Source organism: Oryctolagus cuniculus, chromosome 19 (assembly GCF_964237555.1).
Source record: "Oryctolagus cuniculus chromosome 19, mOryCun1.1, whole genome shotgun sequence".
NCBI lineage: Eukaryota > Metazoa > Chordata > Mammalia > Lagomorpha > Leporidae > Oryctolagus > Oryctolagus cuniculus.
The window spans coordinates 15,296,515-15,315,262 of NC_091450.1; the positions used below are offsets into that span (position 1 = coordinate 15,296,515).

Consider the following 18,748-nt stretch of genomic DNA (forward strand, 5'->3'; position numbering starts at 1 on the left):
CCCGAAGCAGAGCCAGGACTCAAACCCTGGTACTCTGATGTGGAACAGGTGCATCCCAACTAGCATCTTAACCAACGGAGCAAACAGCTGCCCGTTTATAAACTTTTTTTAATTTGAGAGAGACTTAAAGTAGAATCATTTTTATTGAAATGTCCATAGAACATTTATCAACATTGAACATATGCTAAGCCAAGTTGAAGGAAGAAAAGAAAGAAGAAAAAAGGAAAGAAAGTAAAAAGAGAAGAGAAAGAGACAAAAAAGGTATAGGCCATTTTCTCTGATTATGAAATACTAAACCTTTATTTTGATATTAATAATAAAAATTTAAACAAAAAGCTAATTCTGGAGGTTAAAAAGCATGTCTAAATAATAGCACATTAGAAAAGAAATTAAAAACACAACTGTGGACCAGAACATGACACATCAAGACTGAGGGGCAGGTTCTAGTCCTTCAAGTTTGCTCATTATTTTTAAAGAGCAGAGTAAGTTTAAAGAAGAAAAATAAAATAGCAAAACATTTGTCCAAAATCCAAAGGCAACCACCAAATAAGCCTACAGAACAGGAGAAACAGACACAGGATTGATATGCAAATCCCAGAGCTAATTCTTTAGAGAAAAACAAATAAATAAAACAGTTGAACCTCTGCAAAAATGAAGAGGAAAGGAAAGGAGACAGCATAAATACACAGAATTAGAAACAGAGGGGAGGGTTTCACAGCAGACACAGAGCTGGCGGCAGTGAGGCAGAAGAGGAGCCTGGGGCTGGCGCAACACATCCGGGAGCCCTCACAGCTGCTCCTGCGTGTCCTGCCACATGGTCTTAAATTACAGCACAGCAGATCAGCACAGGGAGCCATCCCCATCTCTGGGGGGAAACTGAGTCTCAAAGAGGGTGTCTTGTCAGCTTTTTACTGTCACAACATCATTCCTAACAGAAACCGCGTATGAAGGAAGAAGCTTCATTTTTGGTTCGTGATTTTGTAGGTTCTCAGTCCAAGATCAGGTGGGCCCCACCCACAATGACCAGGAGGTGGTGACAGCAGAGAGGGTGTGGAACAGCTATCCATCACGAGCAGAAAGCAGAGATAGGGAGTGCACTGGTCACCTACATCACCATGATTCCATCATGAGGGCTGCACTCTTAATGACCCAATCCCAATCACTTCCCAAGGCTCTGATTTCAGACACCACAATTGGATCAACTCCACACCTTAATCCATTCACCACTGTCATGACTCCATTAACCACTGACAACCAGGTCTTTAACACATAGGTCCTTAGGGGACACCCAAACTAACATCCAAATCGCAGCAGAGGGTGTGTGACTTACCCCAGATCACACGCTGGGGCAAGAATCCCTGGGACAAGAATCCAAATTTAGTACATTTAGAGTCAGCCCAGTTTTGTGTCTGTCTTGGTCCTAAATCTTAAAAGGACTTTATCTGTAAAATCTGGTGAGGGGCTTTTATTTTGCATAAATTCTTCTCAACTATTATTCTACCAACATCACAACTCTTCTAAGTGGTGGGTAGAGAGGCCATAATCAGGCTGAGGATCAGCATAATACCTGCTGAGAAGGCTGTAGCATAGAGGTGAAGCAACTTACCTAGGTCACAAAGCATCCATCCAAGGTCAACCCTACATGTGGACTCTCTAGCCTCTGCCCACCCCCATGTCTGGAGGCAGAATGAGATAGGTATGTTATCTATGGGGGATGGACTTCAGAAATCCTTGCAAATAACTAATCTATAGATGCTCAAGTCCCTTCTTTTTTTTTTTTTTAAACTCAATTCTTTTTTTTAATTAATTAATTTATTTATTTATTTATTTTTGACAGGCAGAGTGGACAGTGAGAGAGACAGACAGAGAGAAAGGTCTTCCTTTGCCGTTGGTTCACCCTCCAATGGCCGCAGCGGCCAGTGCACCGCGCTGATCCAATGGCAGGAGCCAGGTACTTATCCTGGTCTCCCATGGGGTGCAGGGCCCAAGCACCTGGGCCATCCTCCACTGCACTCCCTGGCCACAGCAGAGAGCTGGCCTGGAAGAGGGGCAACCGGGACAGAATCCGGCGCCCCGACCGGGACTAGAACCCGGTGTGCCGGCGCCACTAGGCGGAGGATTAGCCTAGTGAGCCGCGGCGCTGGCCTCAAGTCCCTTCTATAAAATGCCATAGTACTTGCATATAAGCTATGCAAATTCTCACATACACTTTCAATCATTTTTACAACTACCTAACACCATGCAAATGCTATGTAAATAGCTGTTACACTCTATTGTTTGCAGAATAATGGTAAGAAAAATAGGTCTGTACTTGTTCAATCCAGACACTTTTCTCAAATATTTCAGTTCTGTAATTGGTTGAATTTGCAAATGTAGAACTCACAGACATAGAAACTGACGGTATATACTTAGGTTCTTGGCATCATAGCAGTGGCCTGGGGTGGGGGGTAAAGGGGACACTGTGTGGAAAGACTTCACAAGGAGAGGCAACAGGCTAGGTCCTGGGTCTCCAGCATGAAGCCAGCATGGTTGATGCTCCAAAGCTAGGTGGGACCAGTCCTGCCTCAGTAGGCCCTGGCTCAGGGATGAGGCAGAAATGGCTACACGGTAGCCGTGAGGCCAGAAAAGGGACCCCTCTCAGCCACCACAAAGCCCCAAAACTATAGGAGAAAATCTAAGTCTACCATAGAAGATAAACAGTATTGTTTTTGTACATCTGATCGGTGCTGTGGAGTGTTCAGCCCAGCCCTCGGCAGGCATCTAATAAGAGTCAATAAGTGGTAGCTATCGTTATTATAATTATTACTATTATGCCCTCTCCTGTCTTGCTGGTACCCCCTGCAGACCAGGCCTTCTTCTCCCTAACCTCTTCAGCTTGATTTAAAGGGGAAGAGACACCAAACCAATCTGTGTGGGAATGAAGGCGGGGCCATGCACAGTCACATCATCCATATGTTAGGAAAAAACACCCAAAACTTGGGGGAAGACAACTGTGTGACCTTTTAATGTCCTACGATTGCATTTTCTAATTAGGTATCTCCTTCCTCACAGTCATATCACTTTGTTTAACTTATTATTCACACTCAAGTCGCATCCAGATGGCCCCCCAGGCTGCAGATAGATGTTAACTTTTAGAAAATGAAAGTGAGATCATTGTGTGTTTCCTGGTAGATAAGATAGCCCAAAGGCTGGGATTCTATTGATCTGTTCAGCCACCAGTTTTCTATTTCACTCTGCAAAGTTCTTTCAGCATTGCTTTTTTCTTCTGCTTATACAAATACAAGCTTCTCCAACCTGCCATGGAATCGCCACTCACCCTGCTGGCTGCTTCGTGAGTGCACTAAGGAAAACCTGGACACATGCTCACTCACTACCTATCTTGTGAGAATTGTGTGTTTGACATTTGTGAATCGTGCTTGATTGAAAACCTTTTGGGGGGATATACATTGAGCTCCTGTCCTTTTCCCGTCTCTGACCAGGTCATCATCGATTTGTTATCTGTGTGATTTCTTACTGCAGGTTTATCTCCACCTCCCCTTATCTACCACAAGCTAAGCTCCAGCAGGGCATGCCTGTCTTACATCTTGCTGCAGCTCTAGCGGGTACGTTAGGAGGCAGGACACCTCTTCAGAGATCAGCATAAAAGCTTAGGATAAATAAAGAGCCAAGACAGGTCAAGGTGCACAATGGAAAGGAGGTGTGGTCCAGGCGCTACAACCTCTTTCTTACCAAACCAAGTTTAATTTTTATTTTCTTTCACTTGGAACTGAACCAACCCCAAGCGAGACCATTCAGAAGTGGCAGACTGTATCTTGGAGAAATAATGGGAGCCCCCATCGCCACTTTGGGCAGCCATGGGGCCAGGCAGGAACACCTGTTCTGATTCCTTTACTCAAACTGTGAAATCACCACCAAGGGGCTTTCCCAGCCCCTCTGTTGATATTATCAGATAGATGGTAACCATTTTTGTTTTCTATAAGGAGAGTGGAGCAAAAATTCCAGAACAAAGGAGACATGGCAACTGACTGTGACTGCCACCGCCCAGGCTGTCTGGGGCCAGGCTCCATAAGGACTTCATGAAGCTGCTTCATCATCTCTATGAACCTGAACCTGACGGTGCATTCCTCTTACAAGTCCTACGAGTCAAGTCACACAATGGTATAAAGTGGGGCAGGTGCAGTAAAATAGGGAGTGCTGAGGACTTCGCAATAGAAAAGCAAGTTCTGTTTAAGGGGGAGTTGACTATCCAATTGGTTTTAATCATGGCCTGTGAACCCCAGATTTTTTTTATTTATTTTTTAAAGAATACAAATTCATAAGTATATCTTTAGGAATATAGTGATTCCTCCCACCCACACCCTCACCCCTCCACCTCCTCCATCCCTTCCCAGTCCCATTCTCCATTAAGATTCATTTTCAATTAACTCTGTACACATAAGACCAATTCTATACTAAGTCAAGATTTCAACAATTTGCTTGCATACACACACACACACACACACAAAACTGTTTGAGAACTAGTTTTATAGTTAAATCTCATAATACAACTCATTGAGGACAGAGGTCCTGCATGGGGAGCTAGTGCACAGTGACTCCTGTTGTTAATTTAACAATTAACACTCTTATGTATGACATCAGTGACCACCCAAGACTCTTGACATGAGCTGCCTAGGCTATGGGAGTTTTTTGAGTCCACAAACTCCGTCAGTATTTAGACAAGGCCATTAGCAAAGTGGAAGTTCTCGCCTCCCTTTAGAGAAAAGTACCTCCTTTGATGGCCACTTCTTTCCACTGGAAACCCCAGATTTTTAAAGGACTGGCATCTAATTGCCCTTTTTAATGCATTCTTTTAAAAGCATGAGGACCAAATAGGCACATCTGTGGGGCAGGTCCAACCTACTTGGAGACTTCACTTTCACATTTCCCTTTAGGGGGCAAAGGACAACGTATTCATTCACATGTTTGAAGGAGCAAGCTGTAGCATAATTTCTGCAGCAAAATATTTCTTACCAGCCATCAACACCTGCTTTCTGCAGCTCAGAAATCCCAAAGGACAAAGACCCCATGAAGTCATTCCTGCTGGTCAGATCCCAGTCCCAAATCTCTACTGAAAGTCTTCTGTCTTTGTCCGATTCTTTCAGCTGACTGCAAAGAAAAAAAGAAGTTGGCAGAGGTTGCAAAGATTCTGCACCCAGATGAAAAGCACACAAGAGGACAAGACCTGGAGGTAGGAATTTTTAAAGATTACAAGTGGCTGCAAGAAATATCTCCCGTTCCCATCCCAGGCCATCTCCCTAGGGAGGGAGAGTTTTCCCTTGCTTGGCAGTCTGTGGCTTCGACAGGCAGAAGCCCTGAGCCAAGTCCGACAGGGACAGTTGTAACTGCACACGTCTGCTGTCTCATGTCTTAACAGGGTGCATGGTGTGCGGTCAATCATACTGACAATCACTGTGAGAAGTACAGACAGCAGTTATGTAACGGGCTGGGCCCACGTGTGTATGGGAGCGAGGAAGAGGATGAGGAAATTCGTTGTCTCTCTGGGGAAATCGTGCTGAGGCATGGCCTTGACGAAGGCTAAGTCCCCAGGTTTACCCCGAGGGAGGGAAGAGAAACCATGCTTTGCACCTGTGGCTGGAAGTGTAGCCTCTGAAGCCACAACAGCTGGAGCTGAATACACTCCACCTTACATTTGCTATGGGACTTAGGGCAGATTCTTTGTGCCCTCTAAGCTCCATTGGTAAAACAGGAATGAAACCAGGCAATGGAGTTATTACACATAGTATATGTTCAATAAATGCTGGCTGTTATATTCGATGCCTGTTGGCCCAAGGGCTCCCCAGATCCTTGGAGCCCTGGCTGGGGAAGACTCCCAAGGGAAGCTGGCAGGGCCTTTCCCAGCAGGCAACAGGCAGAGCATCGTCCATAAACTCAGCCCTGGAGAGGATGCTGCCACACCCTGCGGGTTATGTCCGCTGTTGGCCGAGACCTGCGGCTTCTCTCACAGCTTGCCTTCACCTTGCAACACATGACACCATCTCCCGCCCACACCACAGGCATCCTCCACTCTACCGTAAGAACAGGCTCTACTGTTCCCTTGCTTCACAATACAAACATGCAGATGGAAGAGAAGGGAGGGAAGGAAGGGGGGAGGGGGGAAGGGAGGAAACAGAAAGTAAGAGAGGAATTCCCCGATCTCCGGGGGCCCTGTAACCCAGCCTCCACCACCCACGCTTTGCTGCAACTTACAATCTGAATGTCTCGTTCCACTCGGGGTTGAGGGAGCACTTGATAGTTTTGGTCTTCTGCTTGCTCTCGCTTTTGGGATCAGGAATCAGTTTCAGTTTTACGTAGGGGTCTGACAAGCCATTGGGGTCCATAGGTACAAGGTTTTTAGCATCTCTTACTGCAAGAGAAAAGGAAGTTTCAGGATGAATAGTGCACGTTATAGCAGCATCTAGTGATGGCAGGAGAAACGGTGGGATGGCCGCTGTCGGCACCAGACTGGATTAACGGGAATTTAAATTTAATTAACAATAGCGAAAAGCGTACAAAATGAGATAAGCCAACAACCTGTTCCATATTGGTGAAAGATCTATTTCTGACTTTCACACTGCACCTTCCACCTCACTCCCAAGATTAACTGTCCGTGTTCTAAGCTTGTTTCCACCAGCTTTGAATAGTGCCATGGAGAACATTCACATACACATACCTAAAAGGTCACATATTGCATGATTCCATTCATATGAAATGGCCAGCACAGGTAAATCCATAAAGACACAGTGGTAGTTGTCATCTAAAATATCAGGGAATTTTCTTAAAAGGACAAAGACTATCTGAAATAACAGCACCACTGCTCATGATAAATGCAATCCTATTAGAGTCAGGAATCAGACAAGGATACCCATTACCACAGCCATTATTCAACATGTCTCCAAACCAAGCAGGAACCCCATAAATTCAAGATGATGAGAAAAACAGATTAGAAGAAAGAATACTAGGATGAAGGAGGCGAGACACCCTCTCTCTCACTTCCTACCACCTTTGGCTTGCACCCCTCTCATGGTCACACCCTGGAATTTACTACCCCAGAAATCACAACACCATCTCCATATCAGTTCCACGTACCCCACCATCTTACACAACCTCCTAGTTTTTCTAGCTCTTCCACACTCTTACCCCACAGCAGCAATTTTTCCCATTGGACCAAATATATCCTCTCTATTTCCCCGTTCTTTCTGTCTCTACTCTGCTCACCCATAGCTCGAATTTCACAATGCATTACAATCATTCCCATGAAAACACTCTCAACCCCCTTGCCCTTCTTTCTTTCCATTTTATGTGTCTGATAAAAACCTCAGTCCTCATTTCATTCAAATATCTGTCCTTTATTTTCCTACACCCAAGCCACTGACCATGGCAGAACATGAAATAAGACTGATTTGCCGAAAATTATACAGCTAGTACGGAAATGGAACTGAATAGACGAGACGAAAAAAGAGCAGAGAGGGTTATCAGCATGCAAGGTGTAGCTTACTCTGCACTGACATGCAGGGGATAACATAAGATATTGATTCTGTGCCCAAGGAATATATAAAAACCAGATTTGCTAAAAGTATAGTTGATTTCTAAAGAGACAGAGTGAGGCCATATAGTGTTGTGGAGAGAGCTGTAAGACACACAGGGCCTGCTTGTTATCTAGTAGTTACTGAAGATATTTGAACCTCAATTTCTTGATCAATAAAATGAACCGATAGGAGAATAAAACTGGGTAATGAAAAGAGATATTTAGTGCAGAACCTGTAACCTTGAAAATACAAGGAAAGCTAGCTATGTTGCCAATACTTCATTATAATTATTCACATTCAATGCCTTTCTTTGCTACATTTTCCATTTTTACTATCCAAGGGAACCACGTGTGTTTTTGCACCTTGAGAACAAGGCATTTGACTTCTCCATTTGAACCTTTATAGAACAGTGCTTCTTAGATCTTAGCATGCATAAGTATCACCCAGAGGGCTTCTTCCTGGGCCCCATGCCTTTCAGATAGATTCTGTCTTAGTAAGTGTGCAGTGAAATCTATTCATCTGCTTCTCTAACAACTTCCCATAAGTGACACATATGCTACAGGTCCATGGAGCATGCTTTAAGCAATGCTGTTCTGCAGAATGGTAATTTCTTAAGATACCCATGCACTTTCTCCATAGAATACAATCTCCAACTGTTACTTTCGCTTATTTCTCAATTTTTCCAAAGAAAATAACAGGTGCCCATTTCCAGCCTGGGATCTTGGAATGACACATCTATCACATAGTGAGCTGCCTAACAACATGGTCTGAGACGCTCTGAAGTGCTGTGTGGTTGATTGGCAGCACACCTGCAAGCAGAAGCAGCTCACCTTCCTTCTCCCTGGAAAAGCCCTGCCTGTCTTATTGACACCAGCAGGACAACCACTGGGGGAAAAGTCTTCTATTGTAAGTCGAGGACTTTGCAGGACAGTGCGGGGCAGGGGCATCACAGCTGTCAATCTCAATGCTGATGGCTTCAGGGTGGCCATTCCTTGGGCATCCACTCCTGCTCCCTGTCCCCTAAAAGCACTCCTCATGGAAGTATGACTGCACATCTTGCTTCATGCATGTGGCCCTTTCTTCTGCTTCTGCCCTTTTGAGTCGATCCTCTACCAAAGGAATCAAAAAATTCTGTAGAAAGGAATAAAATGATTGCTTCTGGAACTATCGGCATCCACATCTCCAAGAGCTTTGGCTACTAAAATCTCTCTATCATGAGCAGTTGACAATAGCTGCAGGCTAAGATCCAAAGTCATGTCCCTCCTGAAGCTTTTCAAAGTCGAGTCATGTTTCCCAGCAGCAAGAGAGCCGCATATGTATCGAGGAAGCAAATCTCTCCAGACCACGCTTGGCGAGACTAACTTTGATTTTTCTTGATAAATGTTTCTTTACTATCTTTGTTGAAATCCAGCCAGCCCAGATGGTACCAAATGCTTTACAAAAAGCAGAAATATCAACCTTCCCCCTGGTGGAAGTTTGCTAAATGTGCAAGAGAAGAGCATCCTGCTGGAGACAGCATTGTTTGCCTTGGATCTTGGAAACGGAGCTGGCTGGGGGGTTAGATCTGACCCTCCATCATAGGATCTTCAGGCCAGGCAAGGCCTCTGCATTCTGGGGAAAGTTACCTAACAGTTCTGAATCCACAAAAAGGGTGCACTTCATGTATACTTCCAAAATATTGTTCTTTACCAAGAACTTTCCCAATTATTTTTTTCCCCATTTTTCTGTGGAAAAATCTGAGTACTTGTGGTATTTAATGTCTTGAACCCACCTTACATAATCAAGTAATTTTCTTTTTTTAAGATTTATTTATTTATTTGAAAGTCAGAGTTACACAGAGAGAGGAGGGGCAGAGAGAAAGAAAGAGAGAGAGAGAGAGAGAGAGAGAGAGAGAGAGGTCTTCCATCCGATGGTTCACTCCCCAGTTGGCCCCAACGGCTGGAGCTGTGCCGATCCGAAGCCAGGAGCTTCTTCCAGGTCTCCCACATGGGTGCAGGGACCCAAGGACTTGGGCCATCTTCTACTGCTTTCCCAGGCCACAGCAGAGAGCTGGATCAGAAGTGGAGCAGCCAGGTCTTGAACCGGTGCCCATATGGAATGCCAGCGCTTCAGGCCAGGGTGTTAATCCGCTGCACCACAGTGCCAGCCCCAAGGAATTTTCAACATCAGAAATCCTCATTCAAAGCAACACTCACTATCATTTAGTTTGAGGATGTTTGCAGTGACAAACTAGGAAACAGCCTGATTGTCCATCAGTGGGGCAGGAATAAATACTCTACGGCATAGTCATGCTGTGTAGTACTATGCCCACGCTGATAACATTGTACTATGTCTGCATCAACATGTTGAAAGGAGAGGAAGACAGGTGAGGACAACATAACGCCTCTTTGTTTAAGGAAAAGGTCTGAGGACATTAGTGCTTCAATTAACGAAATCTGGGTCTCAACTATTAAATTACACCATTAGGTCAATGTCCCATTACTTCATTTGGGTAATTGTGCTATGCATATTTAAGAGAATATTCTTGATCAGAGAAACAGATACTGAAATATTGAGGTGGGTAAATGGCAATCCTGACCTCCAGCTTACTCTGAGATGGGTCGGAATAAGACATGGAAGATGGAATTAAAAGATGAGTCCATATGGGTGCAAAATGTCCTGAAATCCATGCACAGCTTCTTTGCAATACACATTTTTCATGAACTTTTTGAAGACCCCTCCTGTGCAAAATGCCTGCATGGATTTCAAAAGTTACTCACACCAAAATAAATATTTTTATTTCATTTCCCATGAAAGTCCCCTCCTATAGACCCTTCTAGGAAAATATTTAATACAGAAAATAACAAACCAAGTGGGTGAAATACAAACAGTAAACCAGAGATTACAGAGTATACAGAAGATTTTTGTTCTATTCTTGCCACTTTTCTGTAATTTTGAAATATGTCAAAAATAAACAACTTTTTTAAAGGGCCTCTCCAAAGCTTCAAAACAAAGCTACAATAAAATTTTTTTCTACGACGTTGCATATGTATGTAAATATACAGAGAAGATTCTGGATGTGAATACCCAAAGTTGATTTAAAATAATGATGACAACTGAGGAAAAAAATACAGAAGTCTGGTTTGGGGGTTGTGAGCAAAAGGGCTTTATCTGACACTTTCTAAATGTTCTAGAGAATGCATTATCATATTCACTGTGCTAGTGAAAGTTATCTTGTAATTTTATTTGTACATTGACAGCCTTCAAGAATCCATTGTCCTGGCCTTTGGGGACCCTGTCCTGTTCCCCCAAAAACTTTTTAGAACTGGCTGTGCAGAGTGGTTGGAATCACAGAATCCGGAAAGCGGGCTTCAGGATAAATTGTACATCGACCCAGGAAGGCCTCACCAAGACCAGCTGGACACCCCAGCACATGCCTAGGATCCAAACAAGGCTTCAGAGTGACACTGAACGGTGAAAACTGCAGAGCTGTGCATCCATCTTCACTCTTGCCCTGCCCCCTCCTCCTACTCCAGGCACTTACAGGAGGGCCCAGTTACCTTAACCCCTTAAGAAGTTACATCTTCTTAAATTGGAAGCTGCTGGTGCTGGCGCTGGCACCGGTTCAAATCCCAGCTGCTCTGCTTCCAATCCAGCTCTCTGCTGATGGCCTGGGAAGGCAGTGGAGGATGACCCGAGTGCCTGGGTCCCTGCCCCGTGCAGGAAACCTGGAAGAAGCTCCTGGCTCCTGGTTTCCATCCTGGCCCAGCTCCAGCCATTGTGGTCATTTGGGGAGTGAACCAGTGGAAGCAGGACCTCTCTCCCTGTCTTTCACTCTCTCTGTAACTCTGCCTCTCAGATAAATAAATAAATCCTTTAAAAAAAAAAAAAAACGGAAGCTGCTTTAGCCTCTGCTCTCTAGCCGAGGCTCATGTTCCTTGGAATCCTGTCTACTTATTGCTTCTTCTTATTGCCTGGGGTTTCTAAACCTAAGATTCTCTGATAATGGAGGCTTTCACCCTATAATCTATCAGAATCCCCTTCCCAGGGCTGTAATAGTCTCATCAGATAGGCTAAAATCACAAAGCAAGCAAACAGGGGGGTCTCTGGGCAGGCCTCATCCAGCAGCTGTCACCCTGAGCACCTCATAGCCCCAAAGGCTCCAAGAAGAGCTGGCTCAGCATCATGATTGGCAGTGGCACAATGGTCACACTTCTAATTAATTATCTGTGTCGAGACAGACTTCCAGCTGAGACCATCACAGTGTCCGTTGAGCCACAGCAAGCAGCAGGGTGGTGCGGAGCTGGTGCAGGTGAATCAGGCCCTAACTTACCCGTGGCCGCTCTTTGGAGTCACGCGGCGTGGGTTTGAGTCCTACCTCGGCCGTAACTCTCACCAACTTCAAAATGTTAAAACGACAGGCCCCTCAAAGGTGCTGTTAGGATGACCATGGATTCCACCTGGCTTGCCAAGACAGCCCCAGTTTATACCTTTTGTCCTCAAAGGTCAAGTTTTGACAATAAATTACAGGACTGCCTTAATTATAAAGAGGATATGAAGCTCACGGCAGTGCCTCAACTGCTGTCAATTTCCCTTCTCCATTTCAGCTATCAAACACTGACAAAGTTAACCCCATTGGGGCTGGCGCTGTGGCGTAGTAGGTTAAGCCTCCGCCTGCGGGACCAGCATCCCATATGGGCGCCAGTTCGTGTCCCAGCTGCTCCTTTTCTGATCCACCTCCCTGTTTACAGCCTGGGAGAGCAGTGGCAGACAGCCCAAGTGCTTGGGCCCCTGCACCCACATGGGAGAGCCAGAAAAAGCTTCTTGCTCCTGGCTTCAGATCAGCCCAGCCATTTGGGGAGTGAACCAGCAGACAGAAGACCTCTCTGCTTAAAACTCTGCCTCTCCAATAAATAAATAAATCTTAAAAAAAAAAAAAAAACCTCTTACAGTATTTCTGTACATCTCTCTTATTTCTAGTAGCTTCTACTTTTTGTATTTTGACCATGAGTATGCTTTGTTCTTAAATTTTACCTTTCATAATTTTTTTTGATAGCTAGTGAGAGAAAGAGAGACAGAGAGAAAGGTCTTCCTGCCGTTGGTTCACTCCCCAAATGGCCGCTACAGCCGGAGCTACACTGATCCGAAGCACCTGGTCTCCCATGGGGTGCAGGGCCCAAGCACTTGGGCCATCCTCCACTGCACTCCCGGGCCACAGCAGAGAGCTGGACTGGAAGAGAAGCAACCAGGACTAGAACCTGGTGCCCATATGGGATGCTGGCACTGCAGATGGAGGATTAACCAAGTGAGCCACGGCGCCAGCCCCCTTTCATAATTTAAAAGCTCTTTTTACAGTTTCTTTTTTTTTTTATTTCTTTTTTATTTTTTGACAGGCAGAGTGGACAGTGAGAGAGAGAGACAGAGAGAAAGGTCTTCCTTTGCCGTTGGTTCACCCTCCAATGGCCACTGCGGCCGGTGCGCTGCGGCCGGCACATCGCGCTGATCCGATGGCAGGAGCCAGGTACTTATCCTGGTCTCCCATGGGGTGCAGGGCCCAAGCGCTTGGGCCATCCTCCACTGCACTCCCTGGCCACAGCAGAGAGCTGGCCTGGAAGAGGGGCGACCGGGACAGAATCCGGCGCCCCGACCGAGACTAGAACCCGGTGTGGCGGCACCACAAGGCGGAGGATTAGCCTAGTGAGCCGCGGTGCCGGCCTCTTTTTACAGTTTCTAATGTGTTTGTCCTGAACTCTTCTTTGAATATAGGAATACGGGCATTTTCCCATTTGCTCTGATCTTTTCTTTCGGTACGTTTGATAACCACCTACCCGTGAATAAAAATGCCCTTTGTCCTCCACGCCTGTCATAATCTTTTCCAGACTATATACATTCATGTCTTCATCCCTATCCCCTTCCATCTGGGAGTAGCCCTTTAGCTGGTTCCCATGTTAGTTACATTTTCTGCAGTGAGCATTCTTCCATTTACTGTTTCTATGCATTTGAATTTATTTCATCATTTTAAGGTACTTTTAATTATCACAACATGGAATTGCTTTCTCTTCACTGCTTCCTTCCCGTCTCAAACGACTGCCTTATTCTCTCTCTCTCTCTCTCTCTCTCTCGTGTGTGTGTGTGTGTGTGTCTTTTTATCTGTTTGTTTTCTGACTGTAGCATTTACCCTACTTTCTAAAAATTAGCATGCAATAAAATTGATTTTGTCTTTTGATGTCTGGGCCTGTGAATTATTTCTGAATTTTTCCATATTTGAAAGACACAGAGAGCGCTCCCATGCCCGGGTTCTCTCTCCAAATACCCACAGCAGTTGAGGCTGGGCCAGCCTGAAGCCGGGAGCCTGGAACTTGATTCCAGTTGCTCCATATGGGTTGCAGGGACTTGAGTCGTCCCTTGCTGCCTCCCCAGGGTGCACATTAACAGGCAGCTGGGATCAGATGCGGGGCTAGGACTCAAACTCAGGCACTCTGACACGGGATGCACATGTCTCATAGTGGTGTCTTAAACAGCTGCCCAGTCCAGTGAATGTGAGCACACGTATGGATTCGTGTACCCACCACATGCTCACACCACGGAAAAGCTCCATCACCCCAGGAAAATCCCCAGGCCACCCCTCTGTGTTGACAGTGTTCCCTCATCCTTGGGCTCTGGCAACCACTGACCTGTCTCCCTTTATTGCAGCTTTGCCATCCCAAGGATGGTGCCTAAAGGGGACCTCACAGGATGAAATCTTTCGAGAGTGGCTTCTCACCAAGCGCAAGGCCTTTGTGACCCATCCAAGTCTCTGTGTAGGAATAGCTGATTCCCTCGCATCGGTGAACTGCATTCTATTATCCGATTGTGCCACTCCGATTTCCCACTCATCTGTTCAAGGACATTTGAGAGGTCTCCAATTTGGGTGATTACAAAGAGTTGCTATGAATAGTCATAGGTTTTTCTGTAAACAGAAAGTTTTACTTTGCAAGGGTAAATACCTAGGAGCAGGGTCACTGAGCCGTAAGGTAAGTGTATGTAGCCAGTGGTGCCCCAGGGTAGCGGTACCGGTGCCCCAGAGTGGCGGTACCATTTTTGCATCCCCACCGGTGATGGACACTCCAGCCCAGCATCCTTGTCAGCACACTTTCCTGAACATATTTATTATTAATTATCACTGTGATCACTAAGTTAGCGATTCTGACAGGTTTGCAGAGGCATTTCACCACGACCCTGATTTCTCATGATACTGAACACTGGCTCACGAATGCACTAGATTTTCTGATGGAGTCTTTGTGAGGTGCTTGCTCACGGGCAGTAATGGTTTTATCCTTTTCAGACTACTGTGTCTGAGAGTTCTTGGCTCCAGGTACAAGTCTCTGTTGGATACGTGATCTGTAAGCGTTTTCTTCCCTGCTGTAGTTTGTCTTTTCATTCTATAAGTGTCTTTTTCAAAACAAAAGCTTTTAATTTTAATGAAGTCCAGTTTATAATTTTTTGCTATTTACAGCCACGTTTTTAGTATCATGTTTAAGAGCTCTTTGTCTAACTCCACACCATAAATTTTTTTCTCCTGTGTTTTCTAAAATGTGATACCTTTACATCCACTGAGTTAATTGTTATATAAGGTATGAGGTGGGGCTAATTCTTTTGGTTTACATATAGATGGTCAATCATTCCAACATCATTTTTTGAATAACTATCCTTTTCTGTTTCATTTTTTTTTCACTTGCATTAAAAATAAACAGATTGGGCCTGGCACTGTGGTGTAGTAGGCTAAACCTCCACCTGTGATGCCAATATCCCAAATGGGCACCAGTTCATGTTCCAGCTGCTCTTCCTCTGATTCAGCTCTCTGTTTATAGCCTGAGAAGGCAGTGGAAGATGGCACAAGTGCTTGGGCCACTGCACCTATGTGGGAGACACAGAGGAAACCCCTGGCTCCTGCATTCAGACCAGCCCAGCTCTGGCCTTTGAGGCCATTTGGGGAGTGAACCAGCAGATGGAATTCCTTTCTCTCTGTCTTTTTCTCAATGTCTGCAACTCCACCTCTCAAATAAATAAATAAATCTTTTTTAAAAAATGAACAGATCATATGTGTGTGGGCCCATTTCTGGACTCTCTATTCCATTTCATTGGTTTACATTCTTATCCCTTCATTAATGCCACACTGCTTGATAACTGTGCTTTATGCAGTAAGTCTAAAGATTAGGCATTGTGAGTTCCCCAAATTTATTCTTTATCTTTATTTCTAGTTCCTTTGTATTTCCACAAAGATTTTATAATTACATTGTCCACATTAACAAAAAATCCTGCTGGGATTTTGATTGGCATTTCATTAAGTCTATAAATCAGTCTATAGGAACTGATGTCTTTATTATGCTTAGCCTTCCGATCTATGAACATAGTATATCTCTTCATTTATGTAGGTGTTCTTTGATTTCAGTTTTGTAATTTTCATCATAGAGATTCTAGAGATGTTCGATTTATATCCAAATATTTCCCTCGTTTGGAGCTAGTTTAAATGTTCTTTTTTTTTATTTTGGTTCTTGACTGTTTGTTATTAATATGTAAAAATACAATTTGTTTTTGTGTATTGAATTGTATCCTATAACCTAGCCAAACTTAGTTATTAGTTCTCGAATTTTTTGAATTTTCTACATATTTTCTGTCCATAGGAATGCTTCCATTTTTTTTCTTTCCAACCTGTATGATTTTTATCTATTCTTGTTGTTTGATTGTACTGGTCGCATCAGCCAGTATGATGTTGAATAGGAGTGGTGAGGATGGACATCCTTGTTTTCTTCCTTAGATTAGGGAGAATGCATGCAGTCTTGCATCAGTAAGAACATTGTTGTGAAAGCCGGCATTGTGGCATAGCAGGTTGAGCTGCCACCTGTGATACCAGCATCCCACATGGGCACCAGTTCAAATGCCAGCTGCTCCACTTCTAATCCAGCTCCCTGCTAATGCACTTGAGAAAGAAGCAGACTATGGCCAAAGTTCTTGGACCCCTGCATCCATGTGTGAGACCCAGAGGAAGCTCATGGTTTCTCACTTCAGATTGGCCCAGCTCTGGCCATTGCAGTCATCTGGGGAGAGTGAACCAGTGGGTAAAAGATGTGTGTGTGTGTGTGTGTCCCTCTCTTTCTGTAACTCTTTCAAAATAAATAAATATCTTTAGAAAATTTTAATAATTGATATGTTTACTAGTTTTTCTTTATATTATTAACATAGTGAACCACATTGATTGATTTTTGGTTATTCAATCAGTCTTGCATTCCCACAATGGAATACTCTTAGTTGGAGTTTACTATTCTTTTTATATATTGCTGGGTTTGATCTACTAATTGTTTGCTGAAGATTGTTGTATTTGTGTCCACAAAGGATATTGGTTTATATAGTTTTCTTGTACTAATTTGTCTGGCTTTGGTTTCAGAGTAATAGTAGCTTCATAAAATAAGTTGGGAAATGTTCCCTCTTCCTCTTCTACTCTTTAGAGGAGTCAATGTCACTTCTTCTTTAAGAGCTTGGTAGAACTGACCAACATACAGTACATTTTAAGCCCTACTTTATCCAGTTTTCACAAAGTTTCGTGTGTTGTGTTTTCATTTTCTTTCAGTTCAAAGTACTTTCTAATTTCCCTTGAGATTTACTTCTTTGAGCCAAACTAGAGATTACTTAGAAGTTTGTTTTTAAATTTCCATATTTTCCCAAAGGCTCTACTCCTAAGATTTTAACTTTTATCTAAATACTGACAACTCCCACCCACACCTCTTTACTGAGCACTAGAAACATATGTATCCAGTACTGGGTGTCCTACAGACACAGCAAAATGCCCAACGATACTCGGTACCTCTCTGCTCTCTCCTGCCCCAGGTCTGAGCCCTCTCTTTTGATGCCAATATTAGTGAGTGCTCAACCATACTTTCAATTATTGTCCAAGTGAGAGTCTGAAAACCCTCCCCTCATGGCAGCGTAATGACTACAAGTCTTTACTGTTCAACTACATGGTTATCATTCTAGGTACCTGAGTCCCTCTCACTATCCATACTGCTAGCGCCTTAACAATAATCATTATGTCACAGGATCAGTGTGATGGCTGAGCTGTCTCAAGCCTGGGATGTGTGTGCAGGTGATGAATCGTCGACAGCAGCTCCCCAGGTGATTGCTGCTTCCTGTCCTGGGGAAAGGATGACCCCCCTGCTTGCTGTCTGACCTCTGGCCTTCCTTCCTCCGTCCAGCCCTGCCTGCACCCTTCCCTGCCCCCCTCCAAACAATCCTTCAGAAACTCAAACCTGATCGTGCATTCAATAAACAAACATCTTTCATAGACTGAGAAAATCTCTTAATATGATTCACTAAAAAACTAGGTCAAAGAAGGAAAACTAGATAATCATCTCAAAAAATGAAAAAAAGAGGCTGGCGCTGTGGCTCAATAGGCTAATCCTCCGCCTTGCAGTGCCAGCACACAGGGTTCTAGTCCCGGTCGGGGTGCCGGATTCTGTCCCAGTTGCCCCTCTTCCAGGCCAGCTCTCTACTATGGCCCAGGAGTGCAGTGGAGGATGGCCCAAGTCCTTGGGCCCTGCACCCCACGGGAGACCAGGAGAAGCACCTGGCTCCTGGCTTCAGATCAGTGTAGCTCCGGCTGTAGCGGCCATTTGGGGAGTGAACCAATGGCAGGAAGACCTTTCTCTCTGTCTCTCTCTCTCGCTCGCTCACTGTCCACTCTGCCTGTCAAAAAAAAAATGACAAAAAGAAAACCAATAGTGTTCAATAACAACTCTTTCTTTTAACACTTAGAAAAATAGAAATAGATGAATGTTTTTCTTGATGTAATAAATACATCAAAGGCTTTTATCATGCTCCCTGGGAAAACTCCAGAGGCATATGTTTTAAGGACACAATCAAGTTAAGAATCCCACCATCAGCACTATGATTTAACATCATTCTGCAAGAACCAACCAATGCAATTATACAAAATGAAATCCTAAGAGGTTCAGATGTTGGGAAAGAAGACATGATGTTAGCTAGTATCATCTGAACTGCATCTCAGACAAATTCCTCAAAGGTTCTGGCATGTGATTGACACCATTTGCCTGGTTTCTCGCCCTCATCAATTTTTTTTCCGTATTTAATCTCTTCGTCATTTCAGTGGGAATTTGGAAGAAGGAGATGTTAAATATATGATCTCAGCTGAGCACAAATTATTTTTTAAT

The 18,748-nt window shown here is 44.2% G+C and overlaps 1 protein-coding gene across 3 annotated transcripts in view; it reads right to left on the reverse strand.

Annotated features, from left to right (window-relative positions):
- PRKCB (protein kinase C beta) overlaps positions 1-18,748 on the reverse strand; it is a 362,350-nt gene that overhangs the window by 115,652 nt on the left and 227,950 nt on the right. For all 3 annotated transcript variants that reach the window (XM_051847384.2, NM_001101725.1, NM_001101723.1), the window contains 2 exon segments: positions 6,247-6,403; positions 5,011-5,145 (listed from right to left, as the gene is read on the reverse strand). In XM_051847384.2, the coding sequence (XP_051703344.1) occupies positions 5,011-5,145; positions 6,247-6,403 (292 nt within the window).